The sequence below is a fragment of the Numida meleagris genome, chromosome 5 (genome assembly GCF_002078875.1).
Source record: "Numida meleagris isolate 19003 breed g44 Domestic line chromosome 5, NumMel1.0, whole genome shotgun sequence".
NCBI classification, from domain to species: Eukaryota; Metazoa; Chordata; class Aves; order Galliformes; family Numididae; genus Numida; species Numida meleagris.
This window is the reverse complement of record NC_034413.1, coordinates 11,588,054-11,611,064: the sequence shown is the minus strand read 5'-3', so window position 1 is coordinate 11,611,064 and position 23,011 is coordinate 11,588,054. Positions and strand designations below refer to the sequence as shown.

The 23,011-nt window shown below is 43.6% G+C and overlaps 2 protein-coding genes and 1 long non-coding RNA gene across 8 annotated transcripts in view; 1 reads left to right on the top strand and 2 right to left on the bottom strand.

Annotated features, from left to right (window-relative positions):
• The window catches only part of STN1 (STN1, CST complex subunit), a 43,069-nt gene extending 41,950 nt beyond the window's left edge, over positions 1-1,119 (bottom strand). Inside the window, exon 1 of one of the 2 annotated variants that reach the window (XM_021397452.1) lies at positions 983-1,119. The gene's annotated coding sequence lies outside the window, so the exon portion shown is untranslated. Of the gene's footprint in view, positions 1-907; positions 947-982 lie in introns of those variants that run through there. The other variant, XM_021397455.1, reaches the window with a different exon arrangement.
• Positions 1,611-23,011, top strand: part of SLK (STE20 like kinase) — a 44,820-nt gene continuing 23,419 nt past the window's right edge. For 3 of the 5 annotated variants that reach the window (XM_021397448.1, XM_021397449.1, XM_021397447.1), the window contains exons 1-2: positions 1,611-1,891; positions 21,297-21,461. In XM_021397448.1, coding sequence (XP_021253123.1) covers positions 1,742-1,891; positions 21,297-21,461 — 315 coding nt within the window. In that variant the 5' untranslated portion in view covers positions 1,611-1,741. Of the gene's footprint in view, positions 1,892-17,676; positions 17,775-21,296; positions 21,462-23,011 lie in introns of those variants that run through there. The other 2 variants (XM_021397451.1, XM_021397450.1) reach the window with 1 other exon arrangement.
• LOC110399186 lies at positions 1,909-17,586 on the bottom strand. The gene is made up of 3 exons (XR_002438951.1): positions 17,492-17,586; positions 12,072-12,255; positions 1,909-10,233 (listed from the first exon to the last, which is right to left on the bottom strand). It is a non-coding gene; the product is annotated as an uncharacterized LOC110399186 (long non-coding RNA).

The following is a 23,011-nucleotide window of genomic DNA, read 5'->3' as shown; positions in this document are numbered from 1 at the left end:
TAATAAAATGGCCTGAAGAATGAGATGCACCGGAGGCCTGATCTTTAGAAGCTTTTAATGCACTGTTTAAATTAATGGTAACCAGAGGCACTCCGTTTCAGATGAGGTTAAGGTGTTACATGATTCGCACACGCTGTATGTCTCATCGCTGGATCTCTTAAGTCTCAAATCATGGCCTTGACTGCAAAATCAACTTGCTGCATCTTGTCATGGCCTAAACTTTGCCTCCAAGATGTCTGCTAACTGCTCCTTACCCAGCAATGAGAACACCTCCTGTGTCACAACGTGACTATTAAAATGCAATCACGTTTCAGGCCAGTGAAGGAGCCACTTGTCAGACAAGGTAAATCAAGCCCGTCCCGCTGCTAAGTCTCACAGGACAGCAAACATACGACACAACATCATGCCCTACAACGACCGAATGCTGTAGCAAACGCATAGCACGTGCAGAATCAGCTAATACAAGTCTCCCAACGTTGCCTTTCTCCATTTTTTTATTACACCAAGCTCAGGTGCCCGCCAGAGAGCTCTGGGCGAGCCATGAGGGCCCCGCACCCCTCAGCCCCCACCCACCCGCACCTGGGCAGCCTGAGGGTAGCAGGGCTGCCCGTGCTGACAGGAGGGCTCCCGCCGAGCGAGGCTGCCCTGTAAGCAGCCGCCCCTCTCTCAGGAAACGTAACCCACAGGGCCAGGAGACCTTCCCCACAGGAGGCAGCTGGGAAAAAACAGCGGGGCGTTGGGAGAGGGAAGGACCCTCAGCAGAGAGGAAAGGCCTGCCCCCGTCCCACCAGTCCCTCCCTTAGGGGCTGGTCAGAGAACAAGAAGCGCTAGCCCATTCCCCAGCTGCGACTACGAGGCTGGCCACCACGATAAAAAAGGAAGGAAGGAGAATCTCCTCGAGCACTACCTCCTAGACCCTGAGGAAAGAGAGGAAAGGGGAGGGCGGACCCCTCCTCCATCTTGGGGCCAGACACCAACTTACCCGCCGGACGCCTGGGCGCGCTGCTATTGGCCCGCTCCGCCACTGCCGCCTCACGTGGGGAGGGGGCAAACCCGCCTCCTCGCCCCGCTGTTGCCAGCGCGCAGCCGTTGGGGGTGCGGTGGAACGCTGTTTGCGCATGCGCCGGCGGAGTCGTGGCGGGGAGGGCGGAGCGAGTAGATCCCGGGAGCGCGGGAAGCGGGCGGGAGTATGGGGTGCGCACGCGCCGGCGGCAGGACGAGGGGGAGGCGCTGGGACCGGCACCGCCCCGCCCCGCAGGAAACGGCGCCGCCCGGGCCCCGCTCAGCGAGAGGGCGGGGAAGGGGCAGCCGGGGCGGGAGGGACGCCGAGGCGAGCGGAGCGCCGTCTTCCTCCGCGTCCGCCTCTCCGGGACACCGCGGGCCGCTCGCCGCACCAGGCGCCGGGCCGGCAGTGGGGCAGCCCTCCTGCATCCTCCTCACCCCGCGGGGCGGCAGCGATCGCTCGGCCCCTGTTCTCCTCGCGGTCCGCGCCGAGCCCGGCACTTGTTGCCGGCGCGATGGGCACCGGGGGCCCGGCCGTTACTGCTCAGTAGGCGCTGAGTGCGGCCCTCCCTCGGCGCGGCTCGGCTCGGCTTTTCCCCCGGAGCGGCTGTGAGGGCAGCGCCCGCGGCGCCAGGCGGACTCGGCTGCTGTAGCGGCCCGGCCGGGAGCGGCGCGCTGAGGGGCCCCGCCGGCCGCCCCCACCGCCGTCTGCAGGCCGGCCCCCGCGGCGGGAGGAAAGATGTCGTTCTTTAACTTTCGGAAGATCTTCAAGCTGGGCGGCGAGAAGAAGAAGAAGCAGTACGAGCACGTCAAGAGGGACCTGAACCCGGAGGAGTTCTGGGAGATCATAGGAGAGCTGGGCGATGGGGCGTTCGGCAAAGTGTTCAAGGTAAGGGCGAGCTGGGAGCTGAGCGGTGCCGCGGGACGGAGCGGTGGCTGACGCCCGCTGGCGCTGGGGATGCGCTGAGTTCGGGGCTCCGCAGGTGCGCGCCGCGCCCAGCCCGGCTGCGTGTGGCGGGGCGGGACGGGACGGGACCTTCCGCAGCGCCCGGCGACTAAAGATAGAAAAGGCCCCATGAGGTCATCGTCCCGTCCCGTCCCGCTGCACCCCGCCCCTCGCTGAGTCGTTCTCTTCTCCCGTGTTCTGCTTGTTTGGTCCCGCGTATACCGGATGGCTTCTGTTCATCTGAAGGTTTTTCCAGGTGTGAAGCCGGCGCTGGTTTTTTTTATTTCGTACGTTTCTGTACGGGGGGAAGGCCGTGAAAGTAAAACTGACTTGTGCCCCCGTGCATTGCTTATAGGGCCAAGCTCATGTTGCTCTTAATGGGCCTTCTCCTATCTTGTTCCTTATGGAACAGAGTTAAAAGGTCGTGTTACCCTGGTGTCCTTACCTGGCAGAATTTCTGTATTTCCTTACCACTTTTTTTCAGTTCTTTTATCATTAAAGAGGTGTTTCCAAGGCTTATCATGTGGCGTTTCTCAAGCTAGACCGTGTATAATGAAAATAGATGCAATGCTGCAAGCGGTTGGTGAGACTGAAGCTTTCAGACAAACCTTCAGCTAATTATTCTCTCTGAATGGGCGTTGCTGCTCCACGTTGGGTTCAGAGATAGCGTGGAACAAATGTCGTGGAGGACAAGCATGAAAGAGCCAGGGAGCTGACAGGAGTTGAGACCCCGGAGCAGGTTCTTGAGACTGGAAAAACTGGCGTGAGCGTACAGCACTTGCAGTGTTTCTGAAGGCTAATTTGGTCAAGAAACGTTTATTTTTAGAGTACTGCACTGGAGAGCTCATGAAATCTGGGCGCAGAGCTTGCACTCATGAAACTTGTGCTATTTTTTGTATGTCTCTTCTAAGTTGTATTGTATTGTTACCTGTTGGTAAATTTGAGCAAAAGTGTGTTGGCACAGAGAACTTGCAATGCTGAGTGATTTTTAGGAGTTTCTGTCCATATTGCATATTAAGAGCATCTCGTTTATTTTGATGCTTGTGTAAGGCATAGTCTAGATGTCACGGTGGAAGATCAAAGGTTTTTTTGACTAAAATGACTGGGAAATATGGCTGAAGCTGCTGTATCACAAAGCTCGGTGACTTTAAAAGCATCACGTTGTCTCTAAGAGCATTTGTAGAGCACTCGAGCTTAAAGGGAAACTTCACCACAGAGTTTTTGATTCCTTTCTGTCTCTATAACGCTCTGTCCAATAGAGACGACTGGGGGAGCCTTAAAGAAACAGCACTGAGTGTCTTCTCCCCTGCCCCCACGTTTGTTTCCTCTCCCCTTCCCACTGCTCCTTGTACTGGGTATTTCTCTGTAGGCCTGTCTGTCTGGGTACCAGGCTGTGGGTGAAGGTGTCTGAGCAAGAGAGAGCTTTTGCCTTCCAGTGCACTTTGTGTACCGTAACATTTCCAAGTTGGAGACTTTCATCTGATTGTGAAATGACGAAGTGTAAAGTGTTTTTCTTGAATTGTTTGAAATTAAACCCTCTTTTTAAAAAATTGTGATAGTAATAATTACCTGTGCGGTTACATAGATAAGTTTGGTGAATGCTGACGGGTACGAGTACTCCTGAAAAATGTTCCCCTTCAGAAAGAGTCCTCCTGCATTCATTTTGTTTCCATCCAGTTTGAGGAAAATGGATTGCACACTGACACTAACTGTACTTGTTTTCCTGCATCTGAGCATGCTTGGTGAGGAAAGCATTTTGTTTCGAAAGCAAGGGTGTGTTACGACGTTCTTTCTTGGATATACGCCTCTGTTGAGAAACTGCAGTCATAACCTGTTTGATACCTCTTCAAATCATGGAATCAAGACTGTTGCCCAGAACAGAGCTGTCGACTTGTAAAGACTTTGTGCTTAAATAATAGATATTTTTTAACAAAAAGGTAATACTAATGTCAGTTGCATCTGACAGAAGTAAATCTCTTTGCATATTAAGGCTGGAAACATGCACTCAAACATACTTTGTGAACATACTTCAGTAGCTTAATCATCTACGTTTCACATTCCTGTAAGTGGTTAATCAGGTATAAATGAATTCTGCCCAAAAACCGTTGGAGCGTTTGCAGCTGCAGCCTGGCGAGGGGAGGTGTGATCCAGGAGGCCGTGCACAGCCCCCTCTGTAGTCACCAGCCAAACAAACTGTGGCTGGGTCCTGGATATCAGAAGAGACTTCAACACGTTGCCACCTCTCTCTTTCCTTTCAAAGTATAAACAGGTTTAGCTATTTGGCAAAGAGTCTTTTTCTTGTTACTCCTGAACAGGAAAAGGGATGGGAACCAGTCTGTCCGTTGGTACAGAGGGTTGTGCTGTGTTCTGTGCTGTAACTCTGTAGACTGGATTTGCAGAGGTGAAAACTTCTTTGCAGTTAAGATCGTAGGAGTCACTATGTGAATATCCTTGCCCTCAGTGTTTTGGCACAAATGCAATAAAATAAATTGTCAGATAGATGAGGCTTTGTATGCTTTAGGTTTTTAGTAAGATGTAGGTTACATGCCGTGATTTTTTCCTAGATAAGTATTTGGTTTAGACGTGAACCTAGCTTTGGGACAGAAGTATCAAATATTTAAACAAAAATTCAAACCCAACTTTTAAGTTGTCTCGACGCTCTCATGAAGCCTGATTGTATTGTTGACATTAGACGTGCTGTGCCTAGTGAGACTGGGGCTGTATGCACAAACCTTAGAGGGCATTGAAGACTTGTGATTTGTTTCCCTGCTTCCCAATCAAGTGCAAGGATCATGCTTATTTTTTATAGCTAAATTACAGGAAGACCTTATTTCTTCTGAAGCTGCTTCCGTTTTCTGAGGCTTGCTTGGCTCTTGCAACTCATCCATTTGTTCACCAGCTTGTAAATGATGCACAGAAATACTGTTCCTTCAAACTCCAAAGCGTTTCAGCTCTTGTTGCGTTCCCCTCCTGTGGTCAGAGGGCCAACCTCACTGCAGACTGCTAATGGCAAAGGCTCACTGCAGCACAGCACATAGCATCTAGCCCTTCTCAGCCTCTTCAGAGGTTTTCAGGCTGTTTTATTTTGCTCTCTGTTAATGAATAATGGGTTTTTTTCATCCTTCATTTTCTGTGCTTTTACAGTTCTTCAGTATGAGGTGATGGCCCTTATAAAGAGAATTTTAAAGTTCCTGGTTATGGACTTCTTCGTCTTTTTTTAAGTGCCAGTTGCGAATTATTTAGAATTCCTGAATAGATTTGTAGGGTTCTGAAAGCCACTGGGGAAGCAGATATTTCAGTTTGTAGTGGGAGTTACATATCTCTCAAACATCTTGGTTTTTTAAGGATTAGAACATCTCATTTGATCAAGTTGGGGGGGGGGAGAGGAGAGTGGGGAAGGGCAAGTTTAGGATTCTAATGTTCCTATTACGTGTAATCAGCTTGCTGTAGAAATGAGTTACATTATTATGTTGTTATAGTACTGTGCTTTATCTTGGCCTATATGTATCAAATGCCAGTTCAGTGTGCGTAGTAAAGATTGCTTTAAGGCAAATCAGTGTAAGTAACTGTTGAACAGAAGCTGTTTCAAGTAGCCACATGAAGTCTCATCAGTTTTAAGCTGCTCTCTAAATGGACAGAAGTTAATGTTCAGATGGTGTGAGAACAGCCCTTTAAAATGCCCAATGTGCTCTGCAGCTTTCCTGCTGAAGCTCCTGGCTGAGAATCTTTATCATAGTTGCACATAACTAATGGAAACGGAGATATCTTCCTGAGTTAACATTCCAGTAAAATCAACTGCTTGGGCTGTATTTCAGTGAAATCTGCCAGCAGGTTTTTTTTTTTTGGTGTTAGGAATGGTGTACACCAATGTAGGAGCACTTGCACTGCACAGAGACATTAGTTGTGTTTAGCTGGTGTGATCTCTGAGCCCTGCTCTAGAAGATACTCCTCCGAGAAATCTGTGGTCTTTTGGCCGTCGTTGTGATAATTATGGGTACCATCTGTACAAATACACTAACTTCAGGTCTTCTTCTATGAACACATAGCGGCAGAATATACATGACAGTACGCAATATACTGTGTATTTTCCTAATAAACATATAGGTACTTCGTATCTTATATATACACACTTGAATGGACAACCTTAGTTTCAATGGGAGGACCCTTCTTACTTGCCTGATTTTGAATTGCGCTCATGCTGCTTGTTTTGAATTGGAATATTCTGCCCATTTATAGTCTCACATTTATTGTCCTGAACATTAAATGCTGGGAGCATCGTGTGTGCTGGATTCTTATAGGAATTTGGGAAGTCAGATATTGGTATTTCACCTGAAGTTACGGAGGCAGATCCTCCAGCTCTCAGCCGTTAACCAGCGCTTGGTCACAGGCCATCTTTGCTGCCTCTTTTGGCTGCAGCTGAAATGTTTTGGAAGCTGGTAGCTATAATCAGGATGAACAGCATGACCAAATGAGTTAGCTTCTGAAAATTGCAGCTACATTAAGTATTCCTATATACTGTGTCTGCAAAACCAGCCAGTACAATCCCAGCTCTGGCTAATGAAAGAGAAGTTCTGATAATTGTTTCCTTTAAATGAAATAAACTAATGATGTAGCTTCATTTAAGTTAAGCTTTTGTTTCTGCATTTAAAACAGTCTTGCTATAATTGAACCATATGACTTTCATGGGAGCTTGTTTTTTGCCTTATTGTCTTCTGCAGCGCCTAGAAACATACAGTTATTGAACAGTGACTTAATAAATCTGGACCGATTTGGCTGCTGCCTTTAAGCGGCCTTAACTCCTTTCAGTACTTAAAAAATGAGCTGCCAAGTGCTGGCTGCTTGCAAGTACTTCTTGTCTACATCATAACTTAAGATATTTTTGAAAATTACAAATTAATTAGTCTGGCCTGGAAACAAAATCAGGGCAGAGCAGGAGAAGTTGTATTTTCTAATCTCGGTGACCTTACAGGCATGTTTATCTAAATCATTGCTACAATTGGGTATTGCTGCTTGAAGTAATCTTTACGATAGCAACGTATCGTGCTGTTTGCTGGGGTGGATGTTTCTAACACGTGTAACCTAACACTCATAGGAGTAGACGTTACTGATTACTTAATATCTAAGATGAAGCACTGGGCTTTTCTTTATCTGCTCTTACCTTTTGGTTTACCTAATGTCATTAGCACCACAGGAAGGTGATTGTGTAGAATTCTGGAGCTGCTGGAACTCACAAGCATTCTCATGTTAACCATGCAGTTCCTCATGGAAGGGCACTGCTTGAGTTTGTCTGAAATTCTGCATGTTTAGAGTTGATACTGTGTTTCAGGAACCTGGGGCTTCATGCATGACTGCAGTTAGGCTAGAAGTGGAAAGAGGAAGCAGATGGAAATGCCCTGCATTAAATTCGTATACATAAGAATGAATCAGTTGTGAACTTCCCCCCATCTTGATTAAAGTTGTTTGCTGTACTTTTGTTCCAGTCTATTTTCATTCATGACTGGCACTGTGAGTTGACCTCTCATTAAACTGGGGCAGTAAAATAGTTCAGTTGTCCTCCAGAGATCTGAATTAATAATGTTCCTTTAAATGCCACGATGCTTTGTTTCTCCATAGAGGCATTATTAGATAAAGGAGAGAAGGGAAGAGAGCTGCTATACTCTCGAGGGAGTAATGCATACGATGATAATGTTTGATTCTAAATATTGAGTCCGTATAAAATAGAGCTAAAGCTTTACTTAAAGCTGGTTGAGCTCGGTCACTGCCATGAGAGCAGCCTGGGTGGCTGGGGGCTGCTGTGCGTGGTCTAGATGGGAAGCGGATGTGGCTCCTGCCCGCAGGAGGCGCGTGGCTGTGGCCTCACGGATGGGCACGGTGCGTTGCGCACAGGTAACCTTCCCTTTGCTCTGCCCGCTGCTCCGGAGCGTTATCTTTACTTTCACGCAATTGCACTTTGAGCTTGTTGAAGATAGCAGATAAGGAAAAGGCAAAACTACCGGTTAAATGCTGGGAAGTGCAGCATGGAAAAGCTTTGCAGATCTGTGCAAATGCATTGTCGCTATCACTGAGCTGTCTGAGGAAGTGGGGGGTGTAGGAGTTATCTGCGGGCTGTAAACCGAGACAGCGTTCTTGTTTGGAGTGGGTATTTGCAGGAGATATCTCTTTAATTTAGTCTGTAGTGTGCAAATACTCTGAAGAAGTAAGAAGGAAGTATCCCACGTGTTAAGTGCCTCATTTCTTGGACATCTCCTAGTAACTTGGCTTAAAACCGGCATCCCAATACTTAGCTTATGAGTAATGTATCGTCTGCCCGGTGCATTCAGCATTAAAGCTACAGGCAGGTTCGTGGAGGAGAAGCGTAAATTACTCATGGTCACTTCTTAGTAATGCAGTCATCTTTTCCAAGGTGTGAGCGCAGTTCTATAAACTGTTTAAAATTCCAACTAAATAGGAAATCCTTATTTTTTTCTTCAAATGTAAACAATGTTTATAAAAGTCGATATATTTTCCATGTCATTTGATACTCTGTATTTCTTAGCTCGCTATTTGTGTGCTTGTTTTCTTGTCTGGCCACTAAGACTGTCTTTGGATTTCAGGCTTAAGCTAAAGATGATTGCCTAATGTTTTCAAATAGATTGCAGAAGGAAGCTTTTTCTTTAAGCTGCTCTAGCTCGGTGAAAGAATTTTTCATGTTTAAGTCATGTGTTGTCTCATTAAATAATTCTGATAGGGGAGCTGAAAAACCTGTGATACTGTTTGTTTAACACTTCTTGGAAACAAATTGGTTAAACCTTTCCATCTTAGTCTTGGGCAGGGCAATGTCCTCCAGTGATGCAGTCCTGCTAACTTGTGCGTGCCGCTGTTGCAGAGCAGGAGCTTGTGACTTTCTTCTGGTGGTCACCCAAATTTTGAGTTTGATCACTCCATTATCAGTACTGAAGGAAGAACGTACTGAGCTGCTATTTGGGATTGCCACAGTCCCTAGTTCTGATTTATTATTATTGAGAAACAAACCAAAAAATCCCACAGGCTTAAATGATTTGAAAAGCATCCTAGAAGTAATATTCTTACATGTCTGCTTTCAATTTTGAAATAGTGTGAAATTCTCCTTGTTTAAGGCCAAGCTGTAGAAGAGACGAGAAGATCTGTGAGGTGTCAAAGTTGGTTCTCTCTCGAAAGTTTTCTCTTGCAGTTCTGTTGATTTCTGCCATTGGCTGTGACAGTTTTCCCCAGGACGTGCAGGAAATGACAGCAAGCAGAAAGAACCACTGTTTTTCTGCTCTTCTGCCTCCACTGTCTTCCAAAATTGAGAAAGTCTTGAGAATGACTGTTCCAGCAAGTTGTCTGAGTAGCAATGTAGAAATGCAGCAATCTCTGAACGCTCTAAGTCATCAAGGGATTTATTTCTCTTGCAACCTCTGATATCTCTGGGTTGAAGTCATTGTCACTCTGTGACAGCATTGCTGGTTTTATGATAAACTCAAGGAACCAGAATAGATATGAATCTTTGATGTGAACACCGTGTGTTAGAAGGTCTCATGCTGTCGTACCGCTGCATCTTTTAACATGGTCCGAGGTGGAAGCAGAACAGCTTTTGCCATTCACATCGGTGTTTAGGCTGCAGGATGGTACCCACTGAGTGTGAATTATGAACATGCTTCCAGGCTGTATTTATATGGTTTAATGGCTCCCAGATCTGTGTACAGAATCTAGCTTTGCTGTATATAGATGCTCATCGTACATCTGAGATACATGCGTGGTACAAATACATTTGCTTTGCTCTTCTGCATGATGGGTAACAGCTTTAAAGCTGTTTACCAGTTTATCCGAATTACTACCAGTATTGAATGCAGCTGTGAATGGTCCTTGCATGTTTCATAGACTGTGACCCATGTTTTGAGAATCTTGTAAGATTATAGACATCGCTCTCCTTTAATGACAGTTGTGTTTCTGTAGAAGAGGCAGCGTGTAATTAAATCCTCTGGTTTGTCATCTTGAGTGCATTGAGACCTCAGTGACTGACATGTGGTTCGTGAATTTTTTTTGGTCTTTCCTTCGTTGTGCTCCCCCAGTGACCTTTAATTATACTTAAATTGTAAATTCAGTTGCCAAAGCCATAGTTCCACCTCTTCTGCCTACAGTTTTACTTTACAGTAATGCCAAATTCCTCACTTTCGAGGCTTGTGCTGTCTTTACACTTGATACTGGTCGGATTGTTCCAGTTCTCAATGTTTAGTGATGGAAAAGCCGTGAAATCTGCAGTTAGATGATAAACCTGGCTGGATTAGCTAGGGAAGAAAAAAGGATGAATAAGATTTTAGCATTTGTCTCCAAACCACTATAAAAGTAGGCATTTTTATCTGCCTCTGTCTAATTAACTTTTAATGGCGTTATAATGTGATTACAGTTTGGAGTGCTTCAATAAATTTTTAGCTGCCAAATACATTTCAAATATGTAATGTGGAAACACGTTTGTTTTCCACTCAGAAATGAAAAAGTGTCGTCCTAGAGATGCAGATCTAGCACTTGGAGAATATGTCTGAATGCTGACAGGTGCTAGGAATTTACTGTAGGTAATGCTGAATCAAATCTGATAGGCTGCCTTGAGTTGCTCTTCAGTGGTACTGATGCTTCAACAGAAGACCAGGGCTTTACAGCAAAGGTTACTTTTTCAATGACACTGCATTTTCTGTTGAATATGCACTATGCTTTTTAATTCTGTTTAATGCTTAGGTAAACTACTGTTTGGTTTTAGGAGGACACTTTTTTTTTTACAGCACTTTTAAATGTCTGTAAATGCAAGCTACTGTATTAGTCACAATATTCCTTCAGTTTCACTTTTCTTGATGAAGGCTGCTCTGCAATGCTCTGTGGGATTGCATATTTCTGTATGGAGAGGGTAACTGAGCATGACTGGTGATCTGAAGGCCAGGAGAAAGAAGCAGACTTTTTCCCCTTTATATCCCTGTGTTTATATTTCTGAGCCACTTCTTGTTTGTTTTAATTACCCATAGCCTAGAGAAATAAATTGCTCAAGAACAGCTCCGTGCTGGAGCCAAGCCAAAATCTGGCTTTAAAGAAGCATTTCTACCTGAAGCATTCTATTGCATCACTTTTCATTTTTACTGACTCTTTATGGAAAAGAAAAAGTAGAATTGTGCCATAACAGCTAAATCAATGTATTGATTAGCATTTATAATTTGCTAAATCTCTCCTTAGTACAGATGACTTAAGTGACTTTTCCCTTTAAGAGGGTGTCCTGAGTTACTCTTGTCATGGTTTCACAAAATCTTAGTATGTAAAACTGATGGAGACCAGGCGAAACAAAGGGACGGAAGTATTTTTTTTGTAAAGATTATTTTTCTGAAGTTGTCTTAGTGCAGTAATTCAAAATGAGGGGGTGCAGTGAGACTGGAATTGGAGCTGCGCAGTCTGCTACGGTTTGGGGGAACTATTATCCTAGAAGTGAAGCTGTGCATCAGAATGGTTTTACTGGGTGCGAGAACAGTAGTGAATTGCTCTGTGCTGAGGCAGAATCGTTCCTCTATCCATCCAGCTTGGTAATGAATTAGAGAAGACCATCCCTTTACTTTTTTGACATCCTAATTGAACAGTATTTTATATGTGGGATTTGCTTGTTTAAGGAGGATTTTAAGGAGCTGAGTCTTGTCTCTAGAAATACTTGGTCACAACCACAATTTGGAATACTGTTCTGAGGGAAGCTGCACTGGAATTGATTCTTTCTCTTGTAGGCAGGGGCCCTCTGAGCACAGGTGTTTTCTATTGCAAATCCAATGTTTTTCTCTAGCAATTGTCTAGGTTTCCCTGTATAGAAGATTACTTTTCACTTGCAGTTCAAAGCAGTACTTTTCTTTTACCAGAAAGAGAGTTAATACTTTGTTATGAAGAGGTAAAACCTTAATTTGAGAGCCTCAGCAAGAATTAACATGTTGCACTAAATCCTCATCTCCTTCAGTTCATATACTGCCTTTTTAATTTTGTAGAGCTTGGTCACGTCCCAGCTTTTAGCTTTTTTGTCTGAATTGAAGAGGCCCAACCTTTTTAGCCTGTATTTGTAAGACCAACTACTCGACCCTCTAATAGTTTTAATTATCATTCTCTCTACCTTCTCTGTTCATCTTAGTTGCTTGACTTCCATGGATGCCAGGGTCCTTACAATTGAGTGCTCAGGCGCAGTGTCCTGCTGCCAGTGCTGGGCGGTCCCGGCTCAGAGCCATCAGGCTGCACGGCTGCGTTACGCTGTGCTAGTACTGAACCTCAAACGGTCTCTGGGAAATGCAGCCAGATCCCTAAAACAAATGGATAATTGCAGAAACTCAGGTAAATGGGTACTCTTAGAGTTCAGCCGAAATTGGGTTTTGTTCGTTCAGCCCTTCCAAATAGTTTTTACCACTAGTGAAAATGCAGAGAGGTTAGAATTGACCTGAAAGAAGGAAGCAATCTACTATTTTTCCACTCTTTTGGGTGGGAAGTCTGATGACTTAAACAAGAATGCTGCCAAATGTTTCTTATGGATAAGGAGAGCTGGGTTACCTGAAAACGCCTCCTTTGCTGTAGCAAGAGCTCGAAGCTGTTCTGTAATAGCAAACGTAGATGTACTGCTCGGCTTAATGACCCTAGGAGTCATTTGTTTAGCACATGAGGCTTAAAATTAACAGAAAAAAACCCTGAAAATTAACAGCAACAAATCCTAGTATTTAAAAGTAAAGTATTAAAATGTGCTGGTGCACAGACTTGGTCACTCCTCTGTTTCAGTGACCCAAGTTTTTGATCTTTGACGGTGCCGTTAATTCCTAGTTGTTGTTGCCCTGAATGGGTCCTTAACCTTGGAGCCAGCGCAATCAAAGGAACATCTAGTTTATTCTTAATCCGTATTGTGCCGTCACTAGAGCTTATTTCTGTGAGTGTTAATACAGGTCAAACAATACAGATGCTAAATAATTCAAGGTGCTGCAGTGGATCAAGAGAAAAATCAGAGCATAACTTGAAGCGCTTGAGGGATCCTGGCACTTAGGAAATGGATGTTGAATAGCCGATGACATTAAAACTTTTTAAAGTGTCATATTCAACTCTCTTAAGGTCCTTTTGAATCTCTGAAAGGCATTAAAACTGTATGGAACTGCAGTAACAAGTGTAACAGCCAATAAAACACTTTCTCAAGGATGCTTTTCAATAGCATTATAATAAGTATAGAAGTGATTTTGAAGTTTCTGGTTCTTCACCATGACTGCTTTCCATAAGCGTACGGCAGTGCAAGTCACCGCAGGCAGTTCTGGCACAGCGTTCCTCTTCCCACCTCCTGCTCGGGACAGCTTCCGTGCTTGCTGACCCCGTGATGATCTGGGTCAAGGAACTAAGCCCATCCCAAAGCTGATTTTACATGGAGTCCGTTCCTGTCTTCTGGCTTGGCTCCTCGAACCAGCTCACAGGGATGGCCAGGCAAGGGACAGTGCTGATGCAAGAAGAGGACAGGACGGTGGAGGCATTGGCTCAAAAGTTGTTTAAATTCACCATTTTAAAAAAGAAAGAATGGATCTGAAAGGAAACATCAGAAGCGACGTGTCCCACTGCTGCGCTGAGTGTGGACGAAGTTCTCTTGCAGAAGCCAGTACGCTGCTTTTGTGGCACTCGAATAACCAATCTGCAAGGAGCACCAAATGTTTGTTTGCATGGCTCTTCCTCATCCCTTGAGCTGTGACACTTGGAGCACAAAGAGCTACAGCTAGAACGTCTCTAAATCTGTGTGAGAGAATTTCTGCATTGACTGTCAGAATGTTTCCTGTTGTTTTCACCAGGTGGAAAGGATCAGCTTGAGGATCACTGACGTGAAAGACTCGCAAGGAAACTACTGGCAAATCACAGACTATGTAGTATGATGATGCACGCTATTTAGACCTTACATTCTGTAGTTAAACTAAATCTGACAATAACCTGTTCCTATTACAAAGCTACAGAAGAGCTGAATGATGCTATTTCAATAATTTTTTCGTTGTTTTGTCTTTGCAGTTGGTTTCTGTTAAAGATATGAACACACATAGCAATAACTTTGGCTGGAACTCTAAATTTCCTGTTCTTTTTAACACACATTAATACCAAAAGAGAATTGTGGATTTGTCTCTAACAGTTTTACTTGAACAAGGCTGATGACTTCCAGCTTTTTTTTTAATGAAAGCTATCAAAAGCTGTTTGACTTCCTTTTCCCTTCAGAAAAAGGGGAAACTTCATTGCAACAAACCCAAGCATGCTGGGAGCAACTGAATGTATGGGTTTTGCAACAGCTATTGCCAGTATTGATGTGGTATTGATGCAGCCATGTTGCATTTCTTGCTGTGGTCCTCAAGTGACTTTTTGTAAAATGGGAGCTCTTAAACTGCTTACATAGCGTGTATTTTTTCCTTAATATATGAAGTATGCTTTATGTATTGTTCACTTTAGCAAGACAGAGTGAGAGGAGGTGATTGTGCCTCGCCTTGGTTCTTTTCATCTCACCTCTGGCAGTTCAGCTGTGCGCACTGTGCTCTAGAACATGGCTGACATTGCAGTACCAAATTCTGAAGTACCCTTTCCCAAACTGCCCGTATTCTTGAACTGTAACTGTTCATTACAGTTAAGTAATTCTGTTCTATTCCATCATCTTCTTCAACAAATACATAAACTGTTTCAGTACAGATCCTCAAGTGTTTTCTTTCTGCAATCTGAAATGTAGAGCATTTAATCGTATTCTTTACTTTGACAGCAAGTGTTTTTTAACTTAATGACTGCAGCGCATTTTGCTTCTGTGACTATGTAGTTTCCCTAGTAACCCATCAGAAAGCCTTTGTTGAAGGGTTCTTAAAGTCCAAAGAAATTGTCATTTGTTCTTTGTTATTTTGTTAACTGGTTTCTTAGCATAGAAAAGAACCGATTTTCTATGCTCGAGTCAGATGTATTTTTCTGGTTTTGGACATAAATCGCTGTACTGGGTTGGAAGACAGCTCTTGTCATCCTACCTCCGCTCTGGCCAGAGGCTCTGGGCAGAGAAGATCCCAATTTCCGTCTGTAACCCAACCCAAAGCAACAGGGTAAGGAGGAGCGGTGGCCTGACCTAGCTGCTGTATTTAAATTAATGAATTCTGGGTTAATATGTGTACATCAGTGAGGTACAGTATGTAGTAAAGTGCTAGCAAACAGAAGGACTTAGTGCTGCATGACTCCAGAACTCTCAGAGGCGCGTTTGTTGGCAGAAAGCTAGGGGGTTCCCCTTCTAACTCCAGATGTCTTCCTGGAAAGTAACAATGTCTCTCGGAGCCATATTCTCACTGACACTAACCTCATACCCAGCAAACTACAGCCTGCCCTCTGTGAGGCTAGAAGCAAGAATGTAACATAGGGTCCCTCCGGGTAAAGGAGTGGGATTTCTTAAGGCTTGTGCTCAAACAAATCATAAAATCATCGAGAGTAAATCTCAGCTCTCACCCATCAGCCTTGTAGTATGGTATTTGTCTGGGGGAAAACCAACAAACAAACACAGCTGAAGTCAGCTTCAACTCTGACTGGTTGGCTAATGTCTTAAATGTAATTCTAATAAACACCTAATAGCAGGGATTGTGCGTTGATTAAAAATTATTTAACAATACTATTGGAACCTGTATTAATTTGTCATCTGTAATAAAGGTATGCTTACTTCTAAAGATTTAACTTTAAGCTACAGAGACCAAAACAAACTTGTAAATGATGCAACTTGAAACGTTATGCTTTTCCCAGTGCAGCGGGACTGAACAAATAACTGCAGGGTATCTGTAGCCCAAGATGAGGATACACAGGGCTGTGCTTTCCGGGAAGCTGTAGCTCGGTTTGGGGCTGGCATTGGCTGCTGCTGGCTAAGCTGCAGAAAACCTCTGCTGGCAACTGCAAGTGGCCTCTGCAGGAGAAAGGCCCTGGCAAAGCAGCTCGGAGCTGCAGGGATAGATCTTGGTTTGTCACACCTCCCCCTCCTCTGGAGTGGATTGTAATGCAGAATTGTGTATTTGAATGCTGCCTTTGGAAATGGTACATACACTTATTGTAACTGAATTAAAGAAAAAATAGCAGCTCTCTGCATTTATGCCTCTGCCACCGCATAGTATTTTAGTTTCAAATGTTTTCTCACTATTTCCAGCTTGATTCCTGTGAGCTATCATGTGGCAGTAGAAGGGGTCAAAAAGAAAAGAATGTTATAAAGTAGCATGGTATCTTTTGGATGGTGTCTTGACAATGTTTAGGAAATGCTTCTTTTCTGTTCTTTTTTTAAATGGGTGTGATTAAATAAAAGGAATGCTTCTATAATCGGGCATAGTTGCTTCTGTTAAGTTGTCTGTAAAGAACTCTTTCAGCTATCTTGCTCCTCTTTGTCAGTTCAGCCCTGGTTGTCTCACAAATACACACAGAAATATTCCTTCTGCTTGAGGGGAATGATACATGGACCAGGATGCAAACTCTGCTTAGCTAGTATGTGAAACACCACAGAGTTAATGAGAATACATAGGGGAAATCGTGAGGTTAAATGTAAAAAATTATGTTGCATACCACTCACAAAAATAACTTGTGGAATCCTCAGAAACCAACTATGAGGGAAGCAGAAGAACCACAATAAATACAAAGTACAAGGATGATGTTAAAATAATAAAGTTGTCATGGAAACAGCTCTGAAAACAGCATAGCCACAAAGGCAGCACCACCCCACGGTGCAGTAAGTGTGCCCTGAACCCTGGGCACGGCACTGTTAGGACAGCACTGATTTGTTGGAAGGAGGGACTTATCTACGCTGCTGTCTCAGTGTGCTTTCTCTGGCATTAAGCATTTCCTCATCTGAAGAAGCAGCTGCATAGGATGTAGCTACAGCACACTGCGTGGGCCGTGATGTTTCTTCTCTACCTGGCCATAGTTTTAAGGGCACATCCTCTTCCTCAGTGGATACTGTCCTACGTTAACTCCTGAGCAGTTCTGTAACCATCACTGCAGCATGTTGGAGCAGGTACAGTTGTGGTTAGCTGCCCTTGAATTCCTCAGAGCAAACGTATCTATTGACGCTATGGCTCTTGGATTTTTATTTCTTAATGTTAGAAGCTCAAACATTCTGTGGAAATGGATGCAGAATAAGGTCACCTCTTTGCATTAGCTGTTTCATCTTCCTTCATTTTCAGACGCGTGTGGAGGCTGCCATCTCCTGCCTTGGCTTACCTTCTGATTTATTATAAAAACAGTGGTTTAATATTGCAGAGGTAGCAAGGTTTGCTATTGAATGTGAATGGATGCTTTTAATTAAGTATCTCAAAATTTGGTGTTAGAATTAAGGCTTCCTTTCATTTGATTAGTGGATTTTAGAGAATAATCTACTTTTGTTAATCAAGAATGCCTTTCTGTGTTTTCAAGATATTGAACAATTAATGCTGATCGGTCACGCAGGTTTTTAATTTCAAAAAGCACAGACCATGACTAGCTAAGATACGGTGAATTTATACCAAAGAGTCCAGTGTAGTTTCTCCAGTAGGCCCAGCTGCTACTTACAGATTCCTTTGGTCAGTCTGTTACAATCTGGAATCACGGCCACTGTTTTTCCTTGACTGGCGTGGTTAGAGAAGCCTGACAGTTCTGTAACAATCAGCCCCCGCCCCGTTGCCCAGGGGCAGTTCTCAGTTCTGGCTGCTCAGCTCAGACACGCTCAGAACGCACGCAGGGAGCTAGGTGTGCCAATCCCAGCTTTACACAGAAGTGTAGCATTTTGCATTGGAAACCCCTTTTTGCTGGGTAGAGATGCATGTTTTCTGCTTCCTGGCAAACGTGAGATACAGTGAGTGTGACTGTAGTTTTGTCGTGAAGAATGAGTCAGAGAGGAAGAACCTCTCATCTGATTCATCTTGCTGCTTGCAAAACATTTGGTGTGGTAGCGTAACGTCTCAGAGGAGATGAAGCTTGGAGAAGGAAAGTGACAAATAGTGTTTTATCTCTCATCTCGGCACCGACTCCGGCTGCCTGAGCAGCAGGTGAAGGATGCAGTTCTTGCAGTTGTGAACAGTGGTTTAATGCTCAGGTGCCTACGTGCTGTATCGCGGGCGGGGAGCTGCGCTGTTGGGCAGGGAACATTTGCTGGCGGTAGGAAACTGAAGCAGGTCCTCACAACCGAGGCCAAAACTTCACGGGGTCACGTAAAGATGAAAGGCGGTTATCTCTGAGCTGTAATCCTATTAGGGTGGAACAGGGGCTCTGCGCTCCCTGTTGTCCGTGGCTGGGAATATGTAACGGCTTGGCTGGGCGCCCAGACGGTAAACCTGTCTCCTAATATTCTGCTATCAGTCTTCTCACAAAACTTCTGGATCTGGAACTTGTTTGGATATATGACACTGTACAGAAGTCCAGGATGGAGAAGGAGGGGTCATTAGTTTCGTGCACTCGTGGATCCCGGTTCACGTAAAATGATTATTCCTTTCTCGGGTGCTGCTGTGTTTCCAGCTGCTGACAACATTTTTGCACGGTAGATGTCATTCCCATTTAGAGCGAGGGATGTAGGTTCAGAGAGGAAGTGATTTGCAAGTTGTGATTTACAAGGTAGTATTTATTCTGTGCAACCCTGCTGTCCGTCCTTCTCAAAGCAGAGTTAGGAGAAGAAAGAGATTTTTGTGTTCTTTGCCAGCGAGACCGTCCCTTGCATTGTAATGGTGTAACATGCAGTTTGCTATTCCCCTGTGCATACTGTCTCTCTGTAAGGTAACATTTGCTGCAGTAGCATTAAATATTTAATCCACATAGAGGTTTGGGTGGAAGGATTGCAATATTTATGTATTGTACGTAATAGTTAATATTATCATCGTCACGTTGTATTAGTCAGATTTTGAAGGACTGTTACTCCAGTTCAGCTTTCAACCGTGTGTGTATGTCATGTGAGGGAAGGCTTTGTTAATGCAAAGACAGATGCTCTCTCTCTCTCCCTTTCTTCCCTGTTTCCACCTGAGGCAGGATGGAACCATCATCACAGCAGTTCGGACTGAAGCTTAAAGGCACCGTTATGGAAGTGGAATCAATGGAACTTATTTTGAGTGTGCACGACCTCTGAGCAGCATTAATGATCATTTAACTTAAAATGTGAATGCAAAGCAAGTATATGCAAATCAAGACTGCAGCTACACTAGCAGTTTTCCTCCTGCTCTGACCTTTGGGGAGTGTAATGTGACAGAAGAAAAGCTTCAGCCAAAGCCTAGAAGAAAGCAGCCGTGCCCCCACAAGGCTCTGAGTGCTCTTTGTTCCTCTTAGCCTAGCGGGCTGCTATCCCGGGAAATGCAATGCTACACAAGTCTGTCAGAAAAGAGGCTTCCTCTTATTTGCCTAATGAATCTTAGGGAAAATTCTTTCATTAAGAGAGAGCGCCTTTCCGTGTTTTTAAGAGATGTTTGAGCAGCTGATACTGGTCAGTCATGCTGATTTGGGTTTATTTCTCAGTTCCTAAATGCACAATATTTCTTACTGACTTCTGACAGCCGTTCACAGAAGTTGGTGCTTACTGCAGAGCGGTGTGTGCGTTGTACGATGGAATCCAATAACGTCTTACTCAAACGGAACCTTTAAAATCACAGAACATATTAAGATGTCCTTTATTTCCAGGTGTAGCTTGATGTACACTTGAAATGTTGCGTCTGCCCTCAGAAATGTGGGGGAAATATGCTAATTTTAAAGCTTATTTCTTTTGAGGAGGAAAAAAGGTCTGTATCTGGACATCCAAATTACTCGTTACTGTTGGAAGTCAGACTGAGCATACGTTGGTTTTGTTTATAATTAAGATGCTCATAAAGATAATCCTGCAATCTCCATCATCGCTTCTGTTTTTTAATGGGATGTTTTAATAGAGCTACCACAAGGAGGAAGCAGAAATTTCATTCAAAGCAGATTTCTGACGACTTCAAGCAAAAGGATGAGGGGGGAATCAAAGTGCTGCCTAAATCTGAGCAAAGACGGAAAGGCAGCATGTACAGGGAATGCAGGCAGCGCCCAGAGTGGAACTGTGTATCCTGATGTATCGGTGCTTCTTCCTTTCCATCAGAGGTGAACTTGAATCTGAGAGCAGTAGCATCTCTTAGCGTTAACTGAGGTAGAAGTGGAAATGTAGTTCAATTAAAGAAAATACGATTATGGTGCAGTTCATGTCCAAATTTGTGGGAAAATGAATGTTCTGGTCTTCTCGTTTTTGTGAAGTACCCTCCTAATCAATTAGACAGTACTGCAGAGAGCGCGCTGCCGTACTTACAAGAAATAAATGCAGAATTGACATTTTATTGTTTTAAAAGGCACTTTCACAACTTGTTTTCTGGGCACATAAACCCACCAGGTCTAACTGTTGTGATGTGGGATGTCTGTTAATGCTTCTGGGTTTCGTTTATAATGGAGCTCTGAGGTTGGTCTTTCGTTCCCTCTATAAAGCATGAAACCAAACCAAATCATTCCTCGTAGTATTAAGCAGACTTTTTTTTCCCCTTCATATTAATAGAATGCGCATAGGAAAACTTCTCAGTAGTTAAAGTGTGGTCCTAGCTGATTCATCTTGCGATTGTTTTTGCTGTTATGGCTGTTCTACAAAATGCGTTCATAAACATCTGGTTTAGATCTTTGGTTTCGTTAACTCTTCCAGCTGTAGAAATGTGCCTATCTCCCTTAAAGCTTGCTAAATTCCACGTTACAGTATTCCTTCAGACAACTCGAAAGGGGATCATTAAGTGTGTGTAATTGCGTGCTTGTATAATACACATACACGGGGTGCTTCTTGTGAAGCAATCAGAGTAAGGCATCCGGGCAAACCGATAATGGCTTGGCATCTTCTTAACACAGAAACTTGAACGCAGCCCCTGGCTCAAGCAGAGCATAACCTACCACTTGCTGGTGGAAGGGTGCTTTTTTGGGTGGCTTTACAGACAGCTGTGCTGCCACAACGTGGGCAGTGTCAGAAGGGGAGGGTGGAGCTGCCTGACACTGCTTGCCAAGTGTTGGTAAATGGTTTTTTGAGGAGTAGTGCAGAACTTCATCCAAGGCATACAAAATAGCAATGGCCCTCAACTACTGACTGCTTTGTGGCTTCAAGAATGCAGCTGGAACGGAGCATTTCCATCTCCCTGTCTTTCATGGAGTTTTGACCTTGAGAAAAATCACTGAGCCCTTTTTTTCCCGCTGGCATTTATCTAGTCTTTATAGTAAAGGCATTCTCTTGTGTGGAAAAGGCAAACTAAAGGTAGAAACACAGCACCAAGAGGGGCGAGTTCATTTTTTTTTGCTGGTGATAATTACCTGCTGAAATCCGTATCTAAACATTTGTTGTGAACTTTTCTAACAGGCTCAGAACAGAGAAACAAAAGTACTGGCTGCTGCAAAGGTGATTGATACTAAATCAGAAGAAGAACTTGAAGACTACATGGTAGAGATCGATATCTTGGCATCCTGTGATCATCCTAATATTGTTAAGCTCCTAGATGCTTTCTACTATGAAAACAATCTGTGGGTAGGTATTTTTCTTCTCTAAATACATGTATTTGATCCAAAAGAATACTGACATTTTTTCCTGGTTTTCTTGAACTATTACTTATCAATCACATCTCTTCTGGGTTGTCTCTCTTGGGATAACTATACAGTTTCAAAACTAATTTATAAATTCTATGTGTGACTTTTAGGAAACTGTCACTGTAAAACTGAGCTACTCTGAGTCATCCAGTCAGCAGTTTGAATCTAGAATTTGGAAACGAGCAGTTCATTTTGGTGTATGGGGAGAGTTCTTTGTGCTTATTTGCTTCAGCAGGATTCAAATGTTAATTACATTTGCACAATTTAGAATGGGATTCAGAATTTGCAGCTGTGAAATAAATAATAGGCTGAAAAGGTCAGCTTGGGAAGTAAGTATTGTAGATACAAGTGGTTTTGTTGGTGCCTCCAGCAAGGAGAGTTCACCAGGACTTGAGCAGCCACTATTGTACTGATATTTGTAGATAGAAGTGCAGTGGGTGTACGTGTGACTGTACCTCAGTTTTCTGCTGTGTCCTATGCACTGACTCACTTGAGCTATGTAAATAATTTTTTTTCTTCTGGATGGTCTGATGCAATATTTTAAGTGCTTGTCTCTTTAAAAGGAGCTTGGAATTCAAAACGATACCCTAAAGCAAATGTAAGACTCCACGGAAATTTTCTTTTAATTACGCTTTTTCATTTAAGCATGGAGACAATTGAATTATAATACCGTGTTTCCTGATGATTCTGATTAACTCTGTGAGGACTGTGTAACCTGAATGTGGAGTAAAATGGTACTGTATGAGATACTGGAATAATTGAATGGAATAATTGGAATTACGAAAAAAATTCCACGCATAAAGGTGAGCGGGAAAGCAACTCTGCACAGAATGGGAAACTGAGGTAACAGGCTTCGCTGGCAGATTAAAGTTAGAAGTGAACAGTTTTGAAATGAAATGATACATCTGTAATCACGGTGAAGATAGAGAGCCATGAAAGTGAAAGAGAGAGAAGGCTCTGAGTGGTTTGCTCCCCACTCTGATGTGGTACATAAATGGAACCTAGTGGAGGGGGGAAAAAGAAAATGAAAGTGATTTGAACATGAAGGGAATGGTTTTGCTTTCCGGCTTTAGAAACACCATTTCTTTACCAAAGAGACCTCTGTCAGATTGTCGGATCAGGCTTAAAATTTTACAGAGAGAAATTCCTCATATAGGATTTCCTACACTTTAGTGACCTGGCAGTAGGAATTCTGAAGCATAGAAGTGAGAGAATGGTTTAAGGCATTTATGGAGACTTACAATACATAATGTGTGTTAGCATGGTATTAATTAAAACAGTAATTTGAAGTAAGACATCACATGAGTGGTAAAAGAGTGTTATTATGGAAGTTACAATTCCTAGTTTCTTACTGCCTGAGCAGTTATACTCTGGTTTTAAAAGTACTCTAAAGCAAAAAAAATTCCCAGAGGATTGTTAGATTTCTGACCAAAACACTCTTCAGCTGTCAGACTGAAAACCACAGTTTCATGTTCAGAGTTCAAATTAAAG